The following is a 27,811-nucleotide window of genomic DNA, read 5'->3' as shown; positions in this document are numbered from 1 at the left end:
CACAAACAAAAATTAATTTATGTGCTTATGTTTTTCTATGACATAGGTAGGCAATGTAATATGATTACATTTTGATATCTTGCAGAGCTGCTTTTAAATGTTGGTGTCAAGCCCTTGATGAAGCAATGAATATGGCTAATTCTCTTAATACTTGGCAAGAACTTGACAGCGACTCAGAATTTTCAAATTTGAAAACCCCAGATCATAGTAAACGATTTCTCTTTCAAGCTGGAATATGGGGTTGTTTGCAAGCAGCAGTGTTAACTGCTAAAATAGCTAAGTAAGTATTCTAAAGTAAAAATCTTTGAACTATTCCACCGTTTTATAATTTGTTTTGGGTCTGATTTACTAAGGTATCAGTTTTTGAAAATCTCTAAGCAAATAACATAACTGGGTATATTTTGTTACCCTCCTGGCAGTGATGTGGACCCCAGTGATAGAGTAACGGCCTACCTTGAGCAGAGTCGCTGCAAGGGATGGCCAGGTCCAGGACAAGCAGCGAGAGACGAACCCAAGAGGCAGTCCAAGTTCAAGGCAGGCAGCGAGATGGCAAATCCAAATAACAGTCCAGGTTCAGGGCAGGCAACGAGTCAACAAATCCAAATAATGTCCAGGTTCAGGGCAGGCAGCGAGACAGCAATCCAAATAGCAATCCAAGTCGAGAAACATCAACCAACGAAACACACCAGCACAAGCAAGCCCGTAGCCGAGGCACTTGCTGTGCAGAATAGCTGGTTTAAATACACATTTTTTCCCGTGTTCTGCGCCGGCCCGTCAGGAACGCCAGCGTGGGGGCGGAGCCTGTCCAAGTTATTTTGGGTGGCGCGTTGCAGCGCGCGGCCATGCCGACAGCAGGAGGGAGCTGCGCGAAGTCGGGGGGGGGGGGGGGTGTCCCGGACTCGAGGTACGGAAGCGCGTTGTAACTATTTACCTGGTTAACTTTACATTGATAGGCATCCACACTTACATGACTAGTTGTGTGACTAAATAACCAGCTAAATCTACCTGCTCAAAATTTTAGCAGATAAATTTAGACTGCAGTTTGTGCATCCAGGGTTATTCATCTAAATTTAGCCAGTTAGCACTGAATTTCAAGCTATCCAACTAACATACCTCTAACCCAGCCCCTGTTGGCTTCTTTAAGCAGCTAAATTTCTGTCATTAAAATCACAAGCTGTAAAATGTAGTCAGTTTAAGGGGCCACATTTTTAAGCAGGTGAATTTGCCCAATGAAACCTGATTTTGACTTTGTAAATCTTTTGAATATCAACTCCTAAGCTTTTTCCTATAGACATAGAATGGGTAAAAGACCTTAATAAATCAGGTTCTTTATAAGGTGCACAACTTGAGAATCTTTTTTTTTCTCAGATAACTTAACTTCTTTTATTTTCTTAACGTTCAGTGTTTTATTCTGACGTAGATTTCAACAATGTAATGCTACTGTAGTTGCTTACACTCAAGTAGTAATATAATGTGTTCTTCAAAGATATTTTCACATATGTCTACATATTGTAAATATAAATGTAACAAATTGCCTTTGTAGCTTTATGTTAGTATATTACAATATTAGCTATAGATTATATATTGCAAGTTGTACAGAGTAGAATTTAATATCAGCAAAAAGGTAAAAGGTTTCACCTAGAACTTGTTTATTGACCTTTATTTCTACATATCTAGGTGGACTAAGAAAATAACTACAATACATATCAACAATAATCCAGCAAATATGACAGAATATTAGTTCAAGAGCCAATATTTAGTATTGTACAGTAGCTAAAGTGTATTTTTCATGTAACTGGCGCCTTTAAGACTCAGGTGAGAAATTGCCTCAGAATAATATGGTCTAATTCTGATTCCTGTGTTACTCACCTTTCAGTACTGTATAAACAGAGTATCTTCAGGGCAGAGAGTCCTTGGGGCCACTTAATAAAACAAAATAAATGAACATAGAAACATATGTAATGCTGTGCTGACCACGGGGCTGTCCAATGGCCAGTATCTCTCACCCCAACGCCGCCATCCCTGCAGGATGCCACCAATGCTCTCTCCCGCACCCTGTCACAAGCTGCCTTAGTCACGTGAGCCTGGCCTTCTCTTAAAGGACCAGCAGTGGGAAACCTGCATTGTCACTGTGATGGAGTGTACTGACAACTCCCTCACTCTACCTTAAGGTGCCTGGTTCAGGCTTTTAACTCCTTAAGGCAGAACATAACCAGAGATTCTGGGTGAAAGGAGGTACCCTTCTCCCTACTATAAGAACCTAGGCCCAGAGAGTTTGAGTCTCACCATATGCAAGGAGCAGTTACATCTAAGGTTTGTGATTGATCTAAAGGTAAAAACTCTGTCTTGTTAAGTTTGTGAATTACCTAGAGTTAAGGAAAGCTGTACTTCTTCTTTTGAGATGATTTGTGTACTATCTGATGCTAAAGTGAACTGCACTGCTTGTTTGAGTTTGGAACTTTTATTCACTGTAAATAAAGTGCTCAAAAGGATAACTGCCTGATTCTTTCTGGCTGTTACCAAGCCGCTCTCGCCAAGTTACCACATATGGTATCAGGTTGGGAATTTTTCTGCTTAAGTAGGAAGCACATGTGAAAACCCACAGCCACAGAAGAAAATAAAACTGCCGTTTTTTTTCTTTTTCTGGGGCCTTCCTATTTCCTTCACTTGAAGCTACTACAGGCCAAGGGGGCTAACCCCACCTGTATAGTTAGGGGGCTAAGTAGTGTGTCAGGGTCAGACAGGTCAGCAGGTGATTTTGTTTTCTCTGCCTCATGTAAGTTATCCATCTGGGAGCTGGTTCCAAAAAGAGAAAAAATGAAGCAGGTAATCAAGGCCCAGGCCAGCAACAGCTGCAGAATGCTGTGCAAACACAAATAGATAACAGCAGCGGCTATAAGACCCAGCGGTTTTTATAAAAACTTTGAATGGACTACCCACCTGCCAGCCTGGCCGGAGACCAACTGGACAACTTACTTGGCTAATGTGCTCACTGGAAGAAGCCAGATGGCTTTCCAAGCAGCCAATCCATATGGGAGAGCTTCCTATGAGGATGTCAAGGCTGCTATACTAAAGAGAGCTGGGTACTCTGCAGAATCTTCCCAGCAGCAGTTCTAGCAGGCTGTCCTACAGCCCAGAGAGAGCCCCAGAAACCTCTTTCACTGGTTGAAGGATGCCGGTTAGAAGTGACTCCAACCAGAGGCAAGGTCAGGATTAGAAGTGGCCCACCAGATATTACTGGAGAAGTTCCTAGATGATCTGGACCAGCCCATATAGATTTAGATTTGCCAACACACTGGGCTCACCTTGGAGGGAGCTCTGGAATTTGCCGAAAACTTCCACCAGGCAGAGTCAATGCCCATCAGCACAAGAGGCTTAGATAGACAACCCATAACAATTCCCTAGTATGGTACAGAAAACAGAGGATCTCAGCAGCGAACCTCTGAGGTAAGGGGCTCATCATCTGTACCTGGCTTCTAGGTGCCAATCTCATCCACATGTTTTAACTGTAGATAGAAAGAGCACTTGGCAAAGGACTATTGGTATGGCTGAAGGAAATCTATGGCTGTTAGCCTGGTGACCTAGTCAATGCCAGAAGAAGTAATGCACATTCTTAAAAATAACACTCTGAAGCAGCAACCACCCTCAGCATGGAAAAAAAAAGGGAACCCCAGAAAGGCTGGAACAACCCTGAAACAGGACTTTGAATACCTTCTTCTTTTGTGCTCTTTGTGCAGAGAACAGGAATGAAGACCACTGTCCATATAGCCAGCTGGAAATCGAAGGGTCCTTAAGAGTGCAAAATCCCGACTGGCCCCTCGGGAATGTTCTTTCTGTAAGAATGTTCTTTCTGAAAGACATTCAAAAGAAGAATGTCCCTGGCTTGATGACCTGGAGTGCAAACACAAGTTAGTGGAACAATGTGAGAAGGAACAGAGAACAGGGAAAGAGGCTCAGAATGTTAATGACAAGTGGGAACACACTTGGGACCACACATTGGCAAAACTCAATGTTATGAATCGGCTCCTGAGGAAGGGAGGAGTTAGCAATCTGTTATGCTTTGGCTCCTGTGGAAGGGAGGAGTTAGCAATCTGTAATGAATCTGCTCCTGTGGAAGGAGGAGTTAGCAATCTGATATGCTCAGCTCCTGTAGAGGGAGTAGTAAACAATCTGTTAGGGTTTAGACTGCGGAGTAGCAATCTGTTATGAATCTGTTGCTGAAGACTCCTGATGGAGAAGGAGTAGCAATCTGTTACCAGCAGAGTGCTTGGAGAGGGCACTCAGCTGTAGAGGAATGTAGATAGGTGGATCCTTGGGCCGATGGCAGATGACTGCGCCCCCAGGAGAATATCCTGAGAGGGACCACCGGCTAGGCTTGGGTACGGAGACAGACACAGATAATTCTTTTATTAGATAGGATAGTTGAACCACAAGAGGTGGCAGTAGTGAGTTGACATGCCCAGCAGGGCTGAAGTCCCTCAGGTACTGGAACAGTGATCCCAGGGTTGCTGAGCTGTAGAGAAACTATAGATAGTGAGTAGATAGGGGATGCTGTGTTCATAGCTAGAACTAGATGACAAAACTCACATAAGGTCTTAAGGAAGCTCAGTAGCTGGAAAGTGTTATGCCCTCGAGGAGCGAGTACCTGGTTCCAGGGAAAGCTCTGAGAGAGCAATGGTAACTCACAAATGTCTGTATCTGCGATAGCTTCCAGGCAGTAGAGAATCTTCAGAGTGTTCAGGAACATGGGCCCTCGAGGAGCGAGTACCAGTTCCTATCTGCAATCTGAAATAAAGAAAAGAGAGCGAGGCCCCCGAGGAGCGGGTACCCCTGGTAAGTCCGAGGAGGCAGAGTAGCTTGGGAGTAAAGCCGAAGCAATCCCCCTTGCTAACTTGATTTGTTAGCGAATGCTGTTATCTTTTATCCCCCTGAGATGACGTCATCTCAGGGGGACGCCCCCGAGGTTCACACCCTTACTGGTACATCAATCGGAGCGCGCGCGTCCTACGTCATCAGGAACATGGTGGATCTGCAGCGTCATGCCGGTCCAGGGACGCTGGAGGGAGACGGCAAGAAGATGCCGTGGCAGCTAACCATCCATCAGACTCGGAGGGAGTCGACACAGAGGTAAAGAGGGCAGAGTGAGGGCGACGAGCAGCGACGGGCGCAACACTCAAAAGCTGCAATTTTGTGGGTGTCCTGCGTGCATGACTTAAGGACTTTATAATCCAGGTTGAACTGGAGGGAGCTTCTACCCAAGCCTTGGTATATTCCAGCTGTAGCAAAATGGTCATTCGCCAGGATTTACTGTGTCAAGGACACATCAACTTTAAGAGAAAAGAGACATTGACATGTATATATGGGAATCTACAGAAATGTTCAACCTCCCACGTCCTCTTGATGACCACTACAAGACAAGCAATTCCAGAAGTGGGTGTCCTTCCTGAGCTCCAGTACCCAGTAATCCTGAGATGAGATTATCCTCATTTTGCAATCTTATGGAGACAACTCATGGGTATTGGGAGCAGTATGGCCAGAAGGGGGATGCACTTGAAACAGAACCGGGGCATGACTGGATGCTCGACCTGAGAGGGGAGGGTATGTGACAGAGTGTACCGACAACCCCCCACCCCCCCTCTCTACCTTAATGAGCCCAGTTCAGGCTTTTATCACAGTCCTTCTTAAGGCAGAATGCAGCAAGGGATTCTGGTGAAAAGAGGATGCCTTCATCCTCTATAAGAACCCAGGTCTAGAGAGTTTGACAGACCCCGAGAAGCTGAGAGATTCTCACCATATGCAAGCCCAGTTCAGGCTTTTATCACAGTCCTTCTTAAGGCAGAATGCAGCAAGGGATTCTGGTGAAAAGAGGATGCCTTCATCCTCTATAAGAACCCAGGTCTAGAGAGTTTGACAGACCCCGAGAAGCTGAGAGATTCTCACCATATGCAAGGAGCAGTTATATCTAAGGTTTGTGATTGACATAAAGCTAATAACCCTGCTCTGTTAAGATTGTGAATTACTTGAAATTAAGGAAAGCTATACTGCTTCTTTTGAGCTGATTGGTATACTACCTGAAGCTAAGGTGAACTGCACTGCTTGTTTTGAGACTAGAATAAACACTAAATAAAGTGCTCAAAAGGATAGCAGCCTGATTCTTTCTGGCTGTTACCAAGCCGTTCTCGCCAAGTTACCACAGTCACCCTCTGATGACATTAGCACCAGCTGGGTATCTTAACCTGAGCAGTGCTTCCAGCCAATGCCTCAGCAATAGGTCCCCTGCTGAACCTATCTTGCAGTGCACATTAATCCAGCCTTGCCTCATTCCACCCTGCTCCAGTTTGCCTTATTCCAATCCATTCCTGTCTCTCTACTAACTGATCTCTTGAGTTTGACTGTACCTGGAATCTGAATCTTCTTGAGTGCTGCCTGCCTTGATTGCTGTTTGGACATTACCCCAGCCTTATTGCTGCCTGCCATGATCTCTACCTGGATAATACCGATGTGCCTGCTCTTCTCCTGCCCTGACCTGGGCCTGGTTATTGATACTATCTGACTGCGGTCTACAGGACCCTCGCCTAAGTCCTGGTGGCCTCAGAACCCAAGGACTCAACCTGCAGGGGAAGAGGCTGGCATAAGTGAAACCTAGTCCTTGTCCCTGCGTGAGCGTATCTGCTTGCTGTCTGTGATGCCCTAGCTAATTTGCCAGCTGGGAAGTACCAATCTCGCAACAGCCCAAGGGACTCACATATTGTGACAACATAATGGAGTCTGTTTTCAAAGTATAACATGGGGGTTGTGTACATTAATTCAGAATTTGTGTGGGTAAGTTGCACTTTTGAGTGGTAATGGAATTTTCCGAAAGTCAGAGGTATGCGCATCCTTACTGTTTTGTGCATACTTCTACATGTGAAGGGTAGCGTGTGTGTGAGCCCTTAGTCTACTGAGTAGTTGACATAGCTTCGAAGGTAAACCTCTGAGGCCTCGCCAGCGGGACAGTCTGGAGCTTCAAGGTTGAGCCCTTGGGTTCTGGTGGCCGGCAGGACAGGACAGGTCAGGTAGGTCCCTAGGGCAGTGGTGATAGCTAGAGTCCAGAGACACACCAGGGTCAGGGCAGGCAGCAGGCTAGGCCAAAGTCGGGCAGGCTGCTAGCAATAACAGTCAGGGCCAGGCAAGGGTCAGATCCAGGCGGTGGGTAAACATGGTCAGGTCCAGGCAAAAGGTCAAGATCCAAAGAGGCACAGCAAAAGTGGATGAAGACACTGGAGGAGATGAGTAAGGGAAACAAGGCAAGGCTGGATGAGGCAAGGCTGGAAAACATAGCAATCAGGAGCATAGGAAGTAGCAACACATATTGCAAGCAGGAGACCCGTTGTTGAGGCAAAGGTAGGGCACTCAGCTGGGGCTTAAGTACCCACCTGTGCTGACGTCATTTTCAGGTGCCTTCTCCGAGTTCCCGCCAAGGGGCCTTTAAATACCAGTGACAGGCAGGGAGCATTGGCAGGTGCTCGGCCGCGGGCAGCGGCACTACTTGCTGGCAGCGTTGGGGGTGAGTAAGTTGGCTAGCCACCAAATGTCACACTATGCGAGTACAAAAGAGAGTGCTTTGAAGGTATTCTAGGTTGGGGTTCAAAAGTATGTGCACAAGTAATTTTTTAAGTAGTATAGGTGGAACTTAAACACTTTTATACCTGTAATTTGCATGGCAAAAATGAAATTACACTGGTCTTTTTTCTGAAGTTTTTGGGTGGGAAATCTGGGTTAAGTAATGGGAGGGTGGACAGTCTAGAACTAATGGAGGAGATCCAGGTGAACTAGTGGAGGTGTTTGTGAACTGGTGATTGAAAGTACACGCAAAAGTAAGTATTTTCAAAAGCAGCGTACGCACATATATTATAAAATATCTGCTTGTGCTCATAAACTGAAGGTTATTACATGCACAGGTTACAGTTATTTCCAACGTAAAACATGGATATGCACACTTTTATAAAATAGTTACACACAGTGGGGCGGATTTTCAGAGCCCTGCTCGCGTAAATCCGCCCAAAACCGGGCGGATTTACGCGAGCAGGGCCCTGGGCGCCGGGAAGCCTATTTTACATAGGCCTACCGGCGCGCGCAGAGCCCCGGGACTCGCGTAAGTCCCGGGGTTTTCGGAGGGGGCGTGTCGGGGGGCGGGCCCGAACCGCGCGGCGTTTTCGGGGCGTGTCGGGAGCGTTCCGGGGGCGGGCCCGGGGGCGTGGCTACGGCCCAGGGCGGCCCAGGGGCGTGGCCGCGCCCTCCGGACCCGCCCCCAGGTCGTGTCCCGGCGCGCAGGAGGCCCGCTGACGCGCGGGGATTTACGCCTCCCTCCGGGAGGCGTAAATCCCCCGACAAAGGTAAGGGGGGGGTTTAGACAGGGCCGGGCGGGTGGGTTAGGTAGGGGAAGGGAGGGGAAGGTGAGGGGAGGGCAAAGGAAAGTTCCCTCCGAGGCCGCTCCGATTTCGGAGCGGCCTTGGAGGGAACGGGGGTAGGCTGCGCGGCTCGGCGCGCACCGGCTATACGAAATCGATAGCCTTGCGCGCGCCGATCCAGGATTTTAGCGGATACGCGCGGCTCCGCGCGTATCTACTAAAATCCAGCGTACTTTTGTTTGCGCCTGGAGCGCAAACAAAAGTAGGCTATTCGCGCTCGTTTTAAAATCCGCCCCAGTATGTATATCTCTGCATTAAAAAATACATGCATACTGACACATATGTGAGTACATTCGAGGCAGAGATATACAGTATTTTATAAACTACTAGCTGTGCCCGGCCATGCGTTGCAGTGGCAGAGTCAGGTTCTTTTCCCCCCCTCCCCCTTCCCCTTGCTCATATACCTCAGTCACACATCGTCCTCCCCTTTAGTCACTCACCCCCCTTTCCTCCCATGTCCCCACTCCAGCTCTCTCCCCTCACACTCACCCCTCCCCCTTCGGTCACTAACCCCCCCTTCACTCCCCTGTCCCTACTCCAACTCTCACCCCTCACACTCACCTCTCCCCTCTGTGTCTCTCCACTGACACTCACTGCCCCCTTCATTCACCCTCCCCTCACTGTCACCTCTCCCCGCCTACTCCCTACCCTTTTGTTAGTGACACCGCACCCTCTCTCAATCTCCTTCCCTGATTCTGATCCCCTCCGGCTCGCAATGCCCTCCCAGCTGCCCCCCCCCCCCCCACCCGCCCTGTCCCTCTCCCTCTTGTGCGGTTCTGCGTGGCCCGCTTCGGAAGGCGCGAGGTCAGCGAGGATCCCTCCCTGTCGTGCACGTGAGCCATACCAGATCGCCGCCGCAGCTCCTCCCAGGTGTCGAATTTCAGCCGGCCGACACCACCACGCCTGATATTGCTGCCGGTCCGCCGCTGCTGCTCCTCCCAGCGCCATGTTGGTCCCGCTGTGCACGACGTGCACCGCTGCTGCCCCTCCCAGCACCATGTTGGTCCCGCTGTGCCCGACGTGTGCTCCCGCCCGCGCATGCGCAGTACAGCAGCTTCATTTCCCAAGGTAGATAGCGTGTGTTATATGTCTGTCCAACAGATGTCGCTGTTTTCCCCACACGCATGTAAAAACATGTTTTTTTCTGTAACCGTGTGACATCTATGTAATCTAGATAGAGAAGAACCTTGCCGAAAGTGAAAGCAAGGTTGTGTCCAAATTTGAAAGCAATTGGTGCAGTAGCTGAGCCTGGTTAAGTTGAAAAAACAGAACAGAGCAGTAAAGGTTACAGTTTGTGGGGTTTTTTTGTTTTTTTTACCCCAAATGAACAGCACCAGCAAAGAATAGTTTAAATATGCAAGCATGCCTTCCTGGCCCCCCCCCCCCCCCTCAACCTGGCGAAATAGAGCAACCCACGCTACAGCCCCCCTCTCGGGAGATGTGGAGAATCAGTGGCCCCCCCCTGTGAAAAACGCGCGGCGGAAAATAAGAACGGTCCCCCACCGTGCTCCTCCCCGGCTACATGTGTAAACTGCCAGCCGGTGGCGAGGGTGTGTGCTAGGGTTTGTTCCGCCGGCTGCCATGTCGCAAAACTTCACCGGTGAAAGTGGTGCGTCATGATTCCTGACCTAGTAAGGGCAAATGTCCGCTGAGGATATGGCACCGACGGGCTGTTGCCCTTACTATGTCACATGGTGTACCGATGTCATTGTTGTCTCCGTATAGCATAGTAAGGGCAAGGTCCGCCGGCGCCATTTTGGTTGCTGGCATCCGACGGCCCTACTGAATGCGATGTGTCCCGGACCATTCCTGTGGTGCCGGCGGAGAAGCACGGACTTCTATCAGGTGTAGTGTGTGATCGGAATGCAGTGCGTGGGTGGGTGGAAGAGGGTACTTTAATTTAAATTTGGAGGGTGTGTGAAATGCGTGGCTTCCCAATGTAGCAGCCAGGAATTCGTGTTTTGGTGTGTTTTGGGAGGGTGGGTGAAGTAAGTGACATTGGCAGGCGTGGGGGGGTGTGGTGTGAAGAGTGTGGATTTCTGTGTTTTATGAGGGAGTGTGAATGAAAGACAGTAGCCCTGTGTGGGGGTGGGGTGTGGTGTGTGAGTGTGTGTGAAAGGTGTAAGAGGTTGCGCTTGTGCTGACGGCCACCAGATGTCGCTGTTTTGTGTAAGCAATTTTTAAACTTGTATTACCTGTCACAGGTGTGACCTATATGTAATGTAAGTGTATAAGATCCTTCCCGTATGGTAAGTGAATGTTGTGTGCAAATTTGAACGCATTCGATTAAGCGGTTGGTGCGATTAGCGACGACGTACAAACTATTTAACATTTTTATTTATATAGATGTAACTGTTGCCGCACAGTTTATAAAGAATAGCCTTAACTTTAGACACATCGTCTTATCTTCATATGTGCTGAGTCAGACCAATGGTCCATTGAGACCAGAATCCTATCTCTGAAAGCAGCAAATTTGAGCCACTAGGAAGTAGCAGAACCTAATGGATTCTAATCAGTCCTTTCACTATTTTTTTCAAAGCAGAAGGCTGAAAGCTGCACTTTCTACTGTGAAATATTTTGAAAATACATATAGCAAGTATTAATACTCCCTCTCTGTAAATTACAATTGTATTGCTAAGTCATTTTAAAAACGTTTATGCTGTTGTTTTGGGATTTACTTGAGCCCTGAAGGCAGCCATCTTTAGAAAGGTATCACAAATTACTTCACTTGGAATGGGATCTGATTGCTTCATGATGTCATTAGTGATCTCAAAGCCAATTTGTCTCAATGGTAATTTGAGTCTTTTTGTTAAGTGTGCTGATCCCAGCAGTTTGGGAATTGATAGGGAGCTATTTAATAAATTGTGGGATAACCATATCCTTTTGGTTTAGATTACTGCATATAGCTCTCAGCAGCTGAGCTAGTTACAAGGGCCATGGCTCACATCAAACGATTTAGCACTACATGAAGTATGTTATTTTGTATGATCACAAGAATTCCAGTGCTAAACATTGAAAAATATGCATATAATAGACACATGGTAACAACAAAAAAGAGGTTGAATTAGCACAAGTATGAAACTTGTGAGCAATAGAACCAATCATCAAGGCTTGAACTCTGCTTCCAAGTTTTAAACTTGTACTAATTTATAGGGATGTGCGTTCATTTTGGACGAATAGGGAAATTTCAACGAAATTGCCTAATTCGGCCTGTTTTGGGGAACCCGAAAAACGAATGTAATTTTTCCGAAATTTTGGAAAAATTCATTTTTCGGGTTAGTGTGCACTAACTCACTGTTAGTTCACGCTAACATTTAAAAGTTAGCGTGCACTGGTTACAGGCTCAGGACTCTTGCACCTCCTTAATTAAGTAGGCCCCCTGCCGTCCCCTACAACTCCAATGTCCTTTCTTAGGTCTTTTCACCTTGTTATGAAGGGGTGGGTCCTTGCTATGTGGGTGAACACTCTTTGTTTCCTTGACTATTTACTGCCTGAAATTTGAACCTTAATCTGGCTATGTCTTTGATTGGTCTGGTCCTGGGGGGGGAGGGGGGGAGGTACGGGTGGGGGGGTGGGGGTGGGGGTGGGATGGGGCTGTTCTCTCTTTGATTATTGAAAAGGTATCAGGGGCAGGTTGAATTTCGCATATGTTATTTATTGTTTTGATCACATCGTTCTGCCTGAGTTATGTTGTACTCTATAACTGTATTTGCTGTGATTTCTTGCTTGGTGCACTGTTACCAATAAAAACCGTTTACAACAAAAAAAAAAAAAAAGTTAGCGTGCACTAACCTGAGATTTCGGGTTCCCCGAAAAAAAAAAGCCCGAACCGCGGGAAAACGAAATTTCTCGCGGCAGGCCGAAACAGAAGCCCAAACCAATATGTTCAGGCTTCGCACATCTCTACTAATTTAGACTCTTTTTACAAGAGCTAAACATAGAAAGGAATATACAGTATTTATCACATATGCTCTGAGTATGGCCATGGCTGGAGTTTTTGGTGGGACACTTTCAGAAATTTTATCCTGCGTATCTAATATTGTCAAACAGTGGCAGTCATGAAGTTGTAATAATCTTAAAAACGTGAAAGAGAATGTCTTTTCATAATTATTCATTTGTTGCATTTGTTCAGATACATTTTGACATCAAATGTGAGACTGAGAACGAAATGCTGCATTCTATCTTCTTTTCTCTTCAAGGTAAAAATATTAGCGAATTATTAGCTGCAATAAAAGGCCTTTTGAATTTAATTCTGAGGCATCTGGCTTGAGTTTGGAATGCAGATCACTAACCCCTTCATCTGTTACATAAACTTAATTGTTCAAACTATTCATGTCAACTGTTTCTTTAAAAAAATTTCATACAAAATACAAAAACCCTACAAAAAATGTCTAAAACTTAGAACAGTAATAGTTTCCTCAAGGAAGGATATTTGCTCAGTCTGAGGTGCTTTAATAATCCTCGTATTTCAACTTGCATTAACTATCAGAATAGTATAATGATTTTCCTCATAAATATGTGCTTCAGTATACTTCATGCTTTTATACGTTGTTTTCATAGAGCTGAAAGCACATACCATTTGTTGTCTTTATGGGGTAATTTTCAAAAGTATTTATATGTATAATCCCAGGTATGTGCATAAATCTGCATTTGAAAATCGGTCAGAGGCCTATGTAGGTAAAAGTATGTGCTTAACTGTTTCACATGTACTTTTACATGCACTGGACAGAGGTTTTGCAAGGGGGCAATGAAACGAACCTTATTTGTTGCTTTTGATTAAATTAATGCATTGGGCCTATGCCAAGGCCTGAGGCCAGGGCCTTGCGTAGGGCACAGACGAGGCCCAAAGCAGGGGTGGCAGCCTAGCCTGAGTGTGACACTGGCACCTTGGCCGAAAGCCAGAGCCTTGCCTAGGGCATAGGCCGAGCCCAAAGAAGGGGCCATGGCCTAGGCCTGAACACAACGCCAGGGTCTTGGCCAAGGCCTGGGCCTACATTGGGGCCTTGGCCGAGACCCAAACAACCAAATAGGCTCTTACCTGATCCATCGGGTGTCTGATGGCCAGGCCTTGACCCAAGCCTGATGCCAAGGCCCAGCCTGGAGGCTGGGTCCTGATGCCTGAAGCCATGGCCCAGCCCCGAGGCTAGATCCTGACACTGGGGCCTTGGCCTGACCTAGACCCAATACTGCGACCTGGCCTGGAGACCGGGTCCTGACACTGGGGCCTCTGCCCAGACCCAGGCCTGATGCTGGGATCTGGTCCAGAGGCCAAGTCCTGATGCCTGGGCCTTACCTAGGCCAGAGCCCAGACCCAGGCCCAATGCCACAGCCTGACAAGAAAGCTGGGTCCCAATGCTGGGGCCTGGGCCTGAACCCAGGCTGGATGCCAGGACCTAGTCCGGAGGCCAGGTCTAGATGGCTTGACCTCAGCCTAGGCTGGAGTCTGTAACCAGGCCTGACAATGTGGTACGGCTTGGCCCAGAGGCCTGGTTCCTACACTGGGGCCTTGGTCCAGACCCAAGCCTGACACCAGGATGCAGTCTCTGGACTGGGTTGCAGTGTCAGGCCAGAGTTTGGGTTGAGGCCCTGGCTTCAAAACTCAGCCTCCAGGCCAGGCTGCAGCATTAGGCCTGGGGCTAGGCTCTGGCTTAGGCTGAGGCCAAGGTCACTTCCACCTACCGCTGCCTTAGCCTGAGCTTAGGCCTCACCAGTGGATTCCCACCGGACCAGGTAAGTAGGGGCCTGAGGGGATCCTGGCCCTGCATTTTTCTGGGTAGTTGGGAGCCCTATTTTCGTTTTCTTGAGATTTTTTTTTTTTCAAATGTATGATTCATTTTTTTCACACAAATGAATCAAACATTCCATGAACCGAAATTTGTAGGGGAAAAACCTCCTCTAAACGAACCAAAAAACGAAAAAAAAAAAAAAAATTCCCTGTACATCTCTAATTGCCACCACTTCCAAGATGCTTAAATACCATAAGATTTTGCTTCCAGTTACATTGGATTTTTACTCTTTCAAGCCACCTGCCTCTCTGGTATCTGCAGAATGAATGAAAACCAGTTCTGGCTGGTAATACTATGGCCACCTATTGAGAAATCTTGGTAGACAAAGCAACTTTTATGGTTGCCATTGATCACTTGCTCATTGGATTTTTGCCAGATTGATTCAGGGATTGCAATCACATTCTCCCTGCTGAAGAATTTAGGTAAAATTGCTTACTTGTGTCTGGTACACTACACTTTAGAGCTGGTGATCTGTGTCAGATCCTCTATTATCCCTAGAGGCTGCAAATAATATCTCTGCAGTGTGACCAGAACTTGCCTTCCTGACCAGCAGAAATTCACACTGAGAATCAAATTCAGAGTGTCTCTGTAGAGGCATACAGTTATAACATTGAATAAGCTATATCAGACCTCCATAAAACTATGGCCATAGACTCTTTATGCTTGATTTCTCTAATGGTCTTCACCTATTTTATGCATTTGAAACAAAAAACATTTGATAATTTAGGAAAATAGAGCCCCAGAATATTTATTTATTTTTTTTTTTTTTACACTGTTTATCTGTTATGTTATACAGTTTAGCTGCTTTTGTTTGCCAGCCCTTGGCTACTTCTCTCCCTTTTTCTATGTAGTCCCACCCTCAGTACCTGTTTGATGTATTTCCTACCTGCAGTTCTGATGTAAACCGGTATGATGTGTCCACTAATACCGGTATAAAAAAGCTTTAAATAAATAAATACATTTATTTTTACTCATTGCCTGTTGCTAGGCTCTCAGCAACTTACAATATTGATACACTCATGAAAAGACTTATAAACACAGACAAAATAAACATTTATTCCATTCATTGAAAATAGACTAGCGAATTTAGCATTTACAATATAAAATCCTATGTAGTCCAAAATAAATTAGAACTATCATTCAGGTTAATTTTAAAACGAGCACATGTGCACCTACACATGTGCATATTGGCCTGCGAGTGGAGATACGCTGAAATTTAAAATTGTGTGTGCACTTGTGAGCGTATGATTTTACAATTGCCTACTGCGCGTAAATATGCTCCTAATTTTAAGACATTACTCTATCAAACCTACTTTCTGTATGTTCCCTAGGACTTTATCAGCTTTAATGTACATATGTAAGTGGATTTTAAAACATGCTGGCATGATGAACATTCACAGTTTTTCCAATTAGTCCACCAGTTTGCTCAGTCAATATAAAGGTCTTCCAGAACCTTCTGATTCTTCATCCTGCTTGCCCCCCACTTGATCCCGATCCCTCATCCTGTCCTGTAAGCCCTAAAATGCGAGACCTATAGACTTGCTTCTCATCAGTAGCAGTAGTAAAGTTACGCAGCCTCCAGTTTTAAAATATGACGTTACACATGTAAGTATTGTCTCCTCCCCAGAACACCTGTGCTCTGCCCCTTGTCCACCCCTTATTTTCGACGTATGTTGCGCTCGGTGGGCAGGAGCGCCAGGGGGCACTCCTAAGCGCAGGAAGAAATGTGTGCCCCTGCGGTGAGACTTTCTCACAGGACAAGCAGGATGTTAGTCCTCACATATGGGTGACATCACAGGATGGAGCCCAATCACGGAAAACTTCTGTCAAAGTTTCCAGAACTTTGACTGGCCCCTACTGGGCATGCCCAGCATGGCACTAACCCTGCAGCCAGCATGGGTCCCCCTTCAGTCTTCTTTTTTCCACGCAGAAGTAGCCTCGCGGTAAAGGAGCTCTGCAGAGATTCCTGACAGGAACTTTCCTCACAGAATTACTAAAAGTTTATTTGCCCCACAGGGGTCCCTCCTTTAACTTTTTTCAAACCGTGGTACTCCAGTAAACTTTTACCAGTTTTCCGTCGATTACTGTCGAGTTTGGCCCTCGCGGCCTACTGGCCGTCAACCGTACTGCGGCTCAATTTTTTCTACAGCCATGGCGTCGGGGTTCTGTCGGTGCCCGGACTGTACTCGCCCCATGTCTATCACAGACCCTCATAAAGTCTGTGTAATTTATTTATTTTATTTATTTATTTGCGTTTTTTCTATACCGGCATTCATGGTTAGAAACCACATCATGCCGGTTTACATGTAACAAGGGGTGAGAACAGAGAACGGAACATAAACAAGTGCAAGGAGATCAAAAGTTACATTACAACAAGGGTCTTAAACTTGGAGGAGAGATAAGAATAAGAGAGCCGAACTGTAAGGATTACATTATTTACATTATATACATTATACTGTGAAGTCTTCTTGTATAATTTACTATCTCTTATAAAATTGCTATCATTTAGTTCGGATCTGGGAAGGCTTGTTTAAATAGCCAAGTTTTAAGTCTTTTTCTAAATGTTGGAAGGCAGGGTTCCTGTCTCAGTTCTGGTGGGATGGAGTTCCACAAAGTAGGTCCTGCTGTGGAGAATGCCCTGTCTCTGAGAGACTTATGGTGAAAGGTTTTGGCAGGAGGAGCCTGTAGTGAATCTCTGTAGGACTCTCTGATTGGTCTGTCGGAGGTATGTTTTTTAAATGGGATTTGGAGGTTAAGTGGAGAGAGTTGATGGAAAGCTTTGTAGATGGTGGTAATGGACTTATATAAGATTCTATAGTGAACTGGTAGCTAATGTAAGTCTTTGAGAATCGGGGATTTGTGGTCTCTTCTTCTTGTGTTTGTCAAAATTCTGGCCGCTGTGTTCTGAACCATCTGGAGGGGTTTAGTGTGGGAAGACGGTAGACCTAATAGAATGGAATTACAATAATCTAGCTTAGAGAAGATTATTGATTGCAGGATTGTTCTGTAGTCGTGGAAGTGGAAAAGTGGTTTAATTCTTTTTAAGATGTGCAGTTTATGAAAGCAGTCCTTAGTGGTTTGATTAATAAAAGATTTTAGATTTAGCCGATTATCAATGATTGCTCCTAGGTCTCTTACTTGTGCTGTTTGAAAGCCGGTTGGTGGATTTGAGGCGAGGTTACTGTTTTCGGGGGAAATTATGAGGAGTTCGGTTTTTGAAGAATTTAGGATTAGATTTAGACTGGAGAGGAGGTTGTCAATTTTTTGAAGGCAGTTTTCCCAGATTTTAATAGTATTTGTGAGGGATTCTTTGATGGGGATGACAATCTGGACGTCATCTGCGTATAGAAAGTATTTGAGGTTCAGATTGGTTAAGAGTTGACATAGGGGGAGGAGGTAAATGTTAAAGAGCGTGGGGGAAAGAGAGGAGCCCTGTGGGACTCCTAGTGTGGAAGGATAAAACTGTGATTCTTTGTTATGTATTTTGACTTTGTATCCTCTGTTTCCCAAGAATGATTTGAACCAGGCAAGTGCAATGCCTTTTATTCCGATGTTCGCTAGTTGATTTAGGAGAAGGGAGTGATTTACAGTATCAAAGGCGGCCGATAGGTCGAGGAGTATCAGCAGGTAGGCATGACCTTTATCAAGGTCCATGATTAGGTAATCTGTCAGGGAAATGAGAAGTGATTCTGTACTTAAGGATTTTCGGAAGCCATATTGAGTGGGGAATAATATATTGTTGTCTTCAAGGTATTCTGATAATCTGGTGTTGACTAATTTTTCCATTACCTTGGACGAGAACACAATGTCCTAACCTGCACCAAATGTGCCTTAATGACACCAAAAGGTCGCAAGGCCAGAATGGAGAAGATGGAACTTCTCTTCCGTGCTCAAACCCCGACTCTGTGCGTTGCATCGACGTCGTTGGAACCGGCACCATCAACTTCGCGACAGTTTCGACCACTGGCCGGTGACCGTCTGGCATCAACGACATCTTGGCTTTGGACACCTTCTACTCCCCCTCAGGACCGAGAGGATCGCAGAGAGAAACATCGCCATCGACATCGTAAGCCTCGGACCATCGAGGGAGCGAAGTCATCGACCTCGCCATCGTCCGAGCCACCGTTGAAAAAACCACGTCCAGAAAAGGCATCGACCTTTTCGGCGACTGGGCACTGAGGCAACCCTCACCCGACAGGGAATCGGGAGCCACGACCCCGCCTTTAACGGTGGTCCCTCCCGCTATGCCTCTGCCTCCTTCTTCTGTTCTGGAGCCGTGGCTGCTTGCTCCAGGTCTCCGAGAAGAACTGGACCGGATGGTTCAGGAGGCCATCGACAAGGCGATGCAACGACTCTAGGTTCCTCCGGCACCAGCACCGGTACTGATTGTGGAACCGAGCACCGACCTGATTCCAGCAGCATTGGCACCGCTGCTATCCAGGATGGAAGTGCTCATTGCTGCTTTTCCACCAATGGACCCTGGGTCACCGATGGCTCCGGTGCCCTCTCCATTTACTCTGTCATCGGGAGGAGAAACACCGTTCCACATCCCTCCATCCGGAGTCCTGCCTCAGCCATCGATGCCAATACTTCCCTCGCCACCGATCCAACCATCGGTGCCGATATGTCCGGCGCCACCGAGCCATCCATCGATGCTCTCGATGCCTTCATCGGTGCCTCCGATAATTGCTCCAATTCCTTCGGAGCCTAGTCCAGGGCCTTCAGGTATCCCACCACCCCGTCCCCCTCTAGTTCCTAGAGGGACAGGTGCTGATCCTTATGATACCTGGACTGATGATTCATCGCCAGACACCAATGATTTACCTTCACCACCTTCACCCACTGAAAGTAGGAAGCGTTCTCCTCCAGAGGACCTCTCCTTTATAAATTTTGTGAAGGAAATGTCTGAATTGATTCCCTTCCAATTGCAGACTGAACAGGATGACAGACATCAGATGATGGAGTTGCTCCAATTCCTGGATGCTCCCAAGGAAATAACCTCCATCCCTATTCACCAGGTTCTTCTGGATCTCCTAAAGAAGAACTGGGAACATTCTGGCTCCATTGCTCCAGTGCACAGAAAGGCTGATACTACCTATTTGGTGCAGTCAGCTCCAGGCTTTCAGAAAACTCAATTGGATCACTAATCTGTAGTTGTTGAATCTTCACAAAAAAGAGCAAAAAGATCAAAGCAAAGAAAAGAAGATTTTAGATGCCATTGGCCGCCGGGTATTCCAAGGCTCAATGCTCATCTCCTGGATTGCCGCCTATCAGCTCTATATGACCCAATATAATAGGGTCATTTTTAAGCAGATACAAGACTTCTCAGATACCCTGCCTCAACAATTCCAAGATCAGCTTCAAACCCTAGTAAACAAGGGTTTCGAGGCAGGCAAGCATGAGATCAGATCATCCTGTGATATCTTTGACACTGCCACTAGAGTATCTGTAGCCGCTATTTCGGCAAGAAGATGGGTCTGGCTCAAGTCTTCCGACCTTCGCCCTGAAGTACAAGACAGGCTATCTGACCTGCCTTGTGCGGGGGACAATCTGTTTGGCGAACAGATTCAGCGAGCGGTGGCGGAACTTAAGAACCATCATGAGACACTAAGACAGCTCTCTCTGATGCCTTCTGACTATTCTTCTAAACAGCCCTTCAGAAAGGATTCTAAAAAGTCATTCTTCTGCCCGAAGAAGCCCTACCCGTCACTAACCAGATCCTGTGCCCTGAGACCTTTTCAAAAAGCACAGTCTCGTCAAACACGTAAACAAAAGCCGCAAGCAGCTCTTCAGCCAGGGACTGCTTCAGGTTTTTGACTTCCATCTAGAGAACAGCAGCCAGATTCCACTGCCTTACATACCAGGGGGAGGTCGATTGTGCCACTTCCACAACATTTGGCACTCAATCACCTCAGACCAATGGGTACTGGCGATAATTGCTCAGGGTTACCATCTGAACATTCTCTCCATACCACCGGACTCCCCACTTCTACCGTTGTGGAGAACATCCGATCACTCCATCCTTCTGGATCAAGAGGTCTCCCTCCTCCAGTCCAAGGCAATAGAACCCATACCCTACTCTCAGCATGGCTTAGGGTTCTATTCCCAGTACTTCCTAATCCCCAACAAATCGGGAGGCGTTCATCCTATCCTGGACCTACGGGCCCTCAACAAGTACCTCCAGCGAGAGAAGTTCAAGATGGTAATCTTAGGCTCACTTCTTCCTCTTTTACAAAGAGGAGACTGGCTCTGCTCTCTGGACCTCCAGGATGCATACACTCATATTGCGATAACTCCATCTCATCGCAAATACATGAGGTTTTTAGTAGGCCCCAAGCACTATCAATACCGAGTGCTTCCATTCGGCCTAGCATCTGCGCCATGAGTCTTCACAAAATGCCTCGTAGTAGTTGCAGCCTTCCTCAGGACCCAAGGTGTTCATGTCTACCCCTATCTAGACGACTGGTTAATCAGGGCTCCCACTCAGCAAGCTGCTCTGTCGTCCCTCAATCTAACCTTACACACTAATTTCATTAGGATTTCTCGTCAACTACGACAAATCCTACTTAGTCCCATCTCAAACCTTAAGAACATAAGAACATAAGAAAATGCCATACTGGGACAGACCAAGGGTCCATCAAGCCCAGCATCCTGCTTCCAACAGTGGCCAATCCAGGCCACAAGAACCTGGCAAGTACCCAAAAACTAAGTCTATTCCATGTTACCATTGCTAATGGCAGTGGCTATTCTCTAGGAGAACTTAATAGCAGGTAATGGACTTCTCCTCCAAGAACTTATCCAATCCTTTTTTAAACACAGCTATACTAACTGCACTAACCACATCCTCTGGCAACAAATTCCAGAGTTTAATTGTGCGTTGAGTAAAAAAGAACTTTCTCCGATTAGTTTTAAATGTGCCCCATGCTAACTTCATGGAGTGCCCCCTAGTCTTTCTACTATCCGAAAGAGTAAATAACCGATTCACATCTACCCATTCTAGACCTCTCATAATTTTAAACACCTCTATCATATCCCCCCTCAGTCGTCTCTTCTCCAAGCTGAAAAGTCCTAACCTCTTTAGTCTTTCCTCATAGGGGAGTTCCATTCCCCTTATCATTTTGGAAGCCCTTCTCTGTACCTTCTCCATCGCAATTATATCTTTTTTGAGATGCGGTGACCAGAATTGTACACAGTATTCAAGGTGCGGTCTCACCATGGAGCGATACAGAGGCATTATGACATTTTCAGTTTTATTCACCATTCCCTTTCTAATAATTCCCAACATTCTGTTTGCTTTTTTGACTGCTGCAGCACACTGAACCGACGATTTCAATGTGTTATCCACAATGACACCTAGATCTCTTTCTTGGGTTGTAGCACCTAATATGGAACCCAACATTGTGTAATTATAGCATGGGTTATTTTTCCCTATATGCATCACCTTGCACTTATCCACATTAAATTTCATCTGCCATTTGGATGCCCAATTTTCCAGTCTCACAAGGTCTTCCTGCAATTTATCACAATCTGCTTGTGATTTAACTACTCTGAACAATTTTGTGTCATCTGCAAATTTGATTATCTCACTCGTATTTCTTTCCAGATCCTTTATAAATATATTGAAAAGTAAGGGTCCCAATACAGATCCCTGAGGCACTCCACTGTCCACTCCCTTCCACTGAGAAAATTGTCCATTTAATCCTACTCTCTGTTTCCTGTCTTTTAGCCAGTTTGCAATCCACGAAAGGACATCGCCACCTATCCCATGACTTTTTACTTTTCCTAGAAGCCTCTCATGAGGAACTTTGTCAAACGCCTTCTGAAAATCCAAGTATACTATATGTACCGGTTCACCTTTATCCACATGTTTATTAACTCCTTGTTGTTCATTGGGGCAGACTTGGACACGTTGCAGGCAAAGGCTTTTCTGCCTCGACAGTGAGCGCTCACTCTCGTTTCTCTTGCACACCGGCTGCAGTCTCAGCATTCCGCAACTGCTCGTCACTTTCTCATCCTCCTGAGACACATGGAGTCCTCAGTGCAAGTCACACCAATGGCTTGATTGGCCATGAAAGTCATGCATTGGACTCTACGGTCGCAATGGACTCAAAGCGTTCAGCCCTGTCCACCATGGTCCACGTAACTCTCTCACTCCGTCAGTCTCTTGCCTGGTGGAGGCATCAAACCAATCTCCTCCAAGGCTTGCCCTTTCAGGTTCCAGACCCTCAAATAACTCTCACCACCGATGCTTCCAATCTCGGCTGGGGAGCTCATGTGGCCAACCTGCAGACGCAAGGATCTTGGTCTCCAGAGGAAGCCAAACACCAAATCAATTTCCTGGAGCTTCGAGCAATAAGATATGCTCTCAGGGAATTTCAGGATTGTCTCTCAAATCAAGTTATCCTGATTCAGATGGACAACCAGGTGGCCATGTGGTACATCAACAAACAGGGAGGCACGGGCTCCTTCCTTCTGTGTCAGGAAGCTGCACAGATATGGGCGGAAGCTCTCTCCCATTCGATGTACCTCAGGGCCACCTAATTGCCAGGAGTGGACAATGTGTTGGCAGACAAGCTGAGTCGCATCTTTCAACCGCATGAGTGGTCTCTCGACCCCTCGGTGGCGAACTCCATCTTCCAACAATGGGGATATTTTCAGATGGACCTCTTTGCATCTCTTCAAAACTGCAAAGTAGAGAACTTCTGCTCTCTTATTTGCAGCAAACACTCTCAGCCCAGAGATGCATTCTCCCTCTCGTGGGCAACCGGTCTGCTCTAGGCATTCTCTCCACTTCCTCTTCTCTTGAAGACTCTCGTGAAGTTATGTCAGGACAAGGGAACCATAATCCTCATAGCACCTCACTGGCCATGCCAAGTGTGGTTTCCAGTACTGCAGGATCTCTCCATTCGCAGGCGCATTCCCTTAGGGACGGACCCGCTTCTGATCACTCAAAACGATGGGTGCCTCCGCCATCCCAATTTCACGCCTTGTCCCTGACGGCATGGATGTTGAAAGGTTAATCCTTCAGCCATTTAATTTTTCTGAACCAGTTTCCTGTGTCTTGATTGCTTCACGGAAGCCTTCCATGAGAAAAGTTTACTCTTACAAATGAAAAAGGTTCACGTCATGGTGCTCTTCTCAGTCCCTTGACCCCTTTTCCTGTCCAATCACGAAGTTTTTGGACTATCTCTGGCATTTATCAGAATCAGGTCTAAAGACTTCTTCCATCAGAATGCATGTCAGTGCGGTAGCTGCCTTCCATAAAGGTTTCGGGGATGTTCCTATATCAGTACAACCCCTTGTAACATGTTTTTTGAAGGGCTTGCTTCACCTCAAGCTTCCACTGCGTCCTCTGGCCCCTTCTTGGGACCATAATCTGGTTTTGGGTCGGCTCATGAAACCACCATTCAAACCTCTTCACTCTTATGAACTGCGATATCTCACATGGAAAGTGATTTTCCTTTTGGCAATCACTTCAGCTTGCAGAATTAGTGAATTACAGGCCCTAGTTACCTATCCGCCTTACACTAAACTTCTGGGGGCCCAGGCAGTACTCTGCACTCACCCTAAATTCTTACCTAAGGTAGTTTCGGATTTTCACCTCAATAAATCCATCATACTACCTACCTTTTTTCCCAGGCCCCATTCCAATCCAGGAGAGCAGGCTCTGCATACCCTTGACTGTAAACGGGCTCTAGCATTTTATCTAGACCATACAGTTGCCCACAGGAAGAGCACTCAATTGTTCGTCTCTTTCCACCCTAACAAATTAGGGCAACCTGTGGGTAAGCAGACTCTCTCCTCCTGATTGACGGACTGCATATCCTTTTGCTATCAGCAAGCGGGCATTCCATTTCAAGACCTTGTTAAAGCACACTCTGTGAGGACCATGGCAACTTCAGTAGCACACCTGCAATTGGTGCTGCTTCCTGACATTTGCAGGGCTGCCACCTGGAGTTCTCTCCATACCTTTGCGTGGACAAAGCCGGAAGACAAGAATCCATCTTCGTCCAGTCTGTCCTTCGTAACCTGTTTACAACGTGATGTACCAACACCCTTCCGCCTGCCCGGTGGGGTTCAGGATGCCCTCTACCAAATTCTACCCCAGTTGTTGTGCCTGTTGCATGCCTTTGGGTGCATGTTCGGATATCCTCAGCTCGGTATTCACCCATATGTGAGGACTACCATCCTGCTTGTCCTGTGAGAAAGCAAATGTTGCTTACCTGTAACAGGTGTTCTCACAGGACAGCAGGATGTTAGTCCTCACGAAACCCGCCCGCCGCCCCGCAGTGTTAGGTTTGTAACGTTTAATTATTTTATTTTTCGGCACTGCCCTTAGCTTTTCAATAAGACTGAAGGGGGACCCCTGCTGGCTGCAAGGTTAGTGCCATGCTGGGCATGCCCAGTAGGGGCCAGTCAAAGTTCTGGAAACTTTGACAGAAGTTTTCCGTGATTGGGCTCCATCCTGTGATGTCACCCATATGTGAGGACTAACATCCTGCTGTCCTGTGAGAACACCTGTTACAGGTAAGCAACATTTGCTATCCCTCTGGGTGGATATGAGGAATCTAGAGGGCTGGAGCCTCCGCCGGACCTGTACGCCCCGGAAAGACCACCAATGGGACAGTGCTATATCAGGGTACAAATTATATCGCAATGATAGGGAGGATCAACTTGGTGGGGGTGTGGCACTTTATGTCCAGGAGGGTATAGAGTCCAACAAGATAAAGATCATACAAGAGACTAAATGCTCAGTAGAATCCAGGGGCGGATTGTGGGAAAATAGTGGCCTGGGGGATTTTTCTCCATACTGGCCCATGGGTACCCAATTACACATACAATTTGGTGAGTCACCAAATACAGAATAAAGGGACCATAAAATATACACAGAAATGCACAGACAAACTGAACTGGAAATCACAACACGCTAGACTGTATGTAATGCAGCAATGGAAAAACAGAAAATACCATCATTCCTCATAAAACATCAAACAATAAAATCAAGAACTATAAAACATCAATCACAATAGGAAAATCATACTAAAAATATATATTTCAAAACTGCTGATGAATAGAACCTCCAGTAATTTAACTCATTACAAATTTTTGAAAACTTCCCAAACAACAATAAAATATTTCAAAAACAGCAGGCATCAAATAATATTCAATAATTAAAACTAATAAGGATAGAAAACAATAGGGATGTGAATCGTTTTTTGACGATTTTAAAAAATCATCAGATATTTTTTAAATCGTCAAAAATCGTTAGAGTCACGATACAATAGAAATTCCCCCGATTTATCGTGAAAAATCGTAAATCAGGGGAGGGCAAAGGTAGCGCCGGCGCCATTTTGAATACTGGCAATACGGCCCGAGTGCAGGAGGTCGCTGGACTTTTGTCAAGTCTTGTGGGGGTCAGGAGGCCCCCCCAAGCTTGCCAAAAGTCCCTGGGGGTCCAGCGCGGGTCCGGGAGCAATCTCCTGCACTCAGGCCATATTGCCAATATTCAAAATGGCGCCGGCGCTACCTTTGCCCTGTCACATGGTAAGGGCAAAGGGCCATCGGTGCCATTTTTTTTTAGCGCAGCCGATGGCCTGGGAACGGGAGATCACTCCCCGCGGCCCCCCTGGACCACCAGGTATGTGTAAAAAGTTTGGGGGGGGGGTCGGGAGAGTGGGGGTGGCTAAGGGGGTAATTTTAAAGGGTCGGGGTGTTTTTTTTTTATCGGCGCGGGCCTCACTAAAAAAAATTAGTGATGTGAATTGGAATCGGAACAGATCCCAATTCACATCTCTAACGATCAGATTTTTCCCCCACCACAGCCAAACCCGATCGTTAAAACGATCGGGCACACGATTCACATCCCTAGAAAACAATCCCTGGTTCTCCATACCTGAGAACTTTTAATTCCAGTCACCTTGAGATGATCATGAATTAGTTGTTCTCTAGCACACATCACCCTCATATGCTCACTCATGCATACACACAGTCTCCCTCTCTCACTGATGTGCTTGCTTGCTCTGACACAGATGCTTACTGCCACACATGCTCTCACTCATGGCCTTATGCATGCTTTCACACACATGCTGACTCATTCCCTCTCCCTGACACACATTCTCACTGACACACTCACCCTGTCACACTCACACATGCTCACTGACACACTCATCATTTCACACTCACACATGTTCAGTGGCACACAAACTCTGACTCATCCGTCCAGTCACGCTCATACACATGCTCAGACATATGCACACTTACACATGCTGTCAATCTCTCCCTTGCACACATGCTCACTGACACACTTGCACTCTAACGCTCACACATGCTGACGTACACACCCTCACTGCCTCATACATTCAGACATGCTCACTTATGTTTGCTTTTCTCCCCCTCTGTGAATAAGTAAAAAAACATAGGTGATCAGGGAAAATCCAGGCAGGGCCCAAGAGAGGAGAGTCTGAGTGGGCTTTAGAGTAGTGCTTCTCAACTTTTTTTCTGTCAGGACACACCTGACAGATGATTCTCACATGCGTGACACACTGAACACATGAACATCTTAGGGCTAAATGTAAAAGTACAGTTTGCATCCACAGGAAGCCCCCTGACCCACAATTATGGATGTAAAGCAGAATTAAGACATTCCCCATACAACTCACCTTACAAAAAATATATTCTGGTTCTAGTGTCATTTCAGTAACAGCAACACAAACTCCAACTACTAGGCTCAATAGCCCTACTTATGAAAAGACAGCAGTTTATCACTAATGTATGTCCTCTTGAGAAAATACAACAAATAAGACTGATACAGTAAAATACCTCACCTTGGTCACATACACAGAACCGACCTAACATACTCCAAGGATTTGCAGTAATGCACATAAACTAATCTGCACACAGTTACACCTGTATTATGGAATGCACTCAAACAGCAACACTACAAATATTAAATCAGGCCCTAAACACCAATACACCTCCTATTAGGAAAACAGAACTAGCCAAGCAGCTATAGATCCCAACGCAGAAATAATTGTAGAACTATACTAATAAGCAGAATAAATGTTTCACAACAACTATGAACAGAATAATATCCATCAATTAAAAACTTAGAAAAATTATTTAAAATTTCTCCAAACACCAATAAAATATTTAAAAACAGCAGACACATCACATAATATTCAGTAATTAAAATGGCAGTCAATCAAGAAAAATAAACTTAAAAAACCACCTTTACTAACCCACTCCAGCAGCTCTCCTACTCCTCTTCCATGCAGGCCGTAGCATACACCAGAAGCAGCAGTAGTGGATGCAGCTCTGTACTCATGGTTCTCTTCCTTAGGGCCCATGACCAGTCTCTCTTGTTACGGCGGTTACTACCCCAAACCAAATAAGCCTGATACTTCACTTTCAATGCATATCTAGCATAGCACTCTGCTTCAACGGCAGGGGAGAACGTCTGACACTTCACGCATATCCAGCATAGCTCTCTGCTTCAACGGCAGGGGAGCAAGACTGATACTTCACTTTCAATGCATAGCCAGCATGACTCTCTGCTTCAACGGCAGGGGGGAATGA

The 27,811-nt window shown here is 46.2% G+C and overlaps 1 protein-coding gene across 1 annotated transcript in view; it reads left to right on the top strand.

Annotated features, from left to right (window-relative positions):
• CFAP54 (cilia and flagella associated protein 54) overlaps positions 1-27,811 on the top strand; it is a 1,106,494-nt gene that overhangs the window by 675,264 nt on the left and 403,419 nt on the right. The window contains exons 43-44 of the mRNA XM_029597529.1: positions 86-280; positions 12,583-12,649. Of these exons, the coding sequence (XP_029453389.1) occupies positions 86-280; positions 12,583-12,649 (262 nt within the window). The remainder of the gene's footprint in view (positions 1-85; positions 281-12,582; positions 12,650-27,811) is intronic.

Source organism: Rhinatrema bivittatum, chromosome 4 (genome assembly GCF_901001135.1).
Source record: "Rhinatrema bivittatum chromosome 4, aRhiBiv1.1, whole genome shotgun sequence".
Classification (NCBI taxonomy): Eukaryota; Metazoa; Chordata; class Amphibia; order Gymnophiona; family Rhinatrematidae; genus Rhinatrema; species Rhinatrema bivittatum.
The sequence above is the reverse complement of the archived record's forward strand: the minus strand, read 5'-3'. Positions and strand labels throughout refer to the sequence as shown.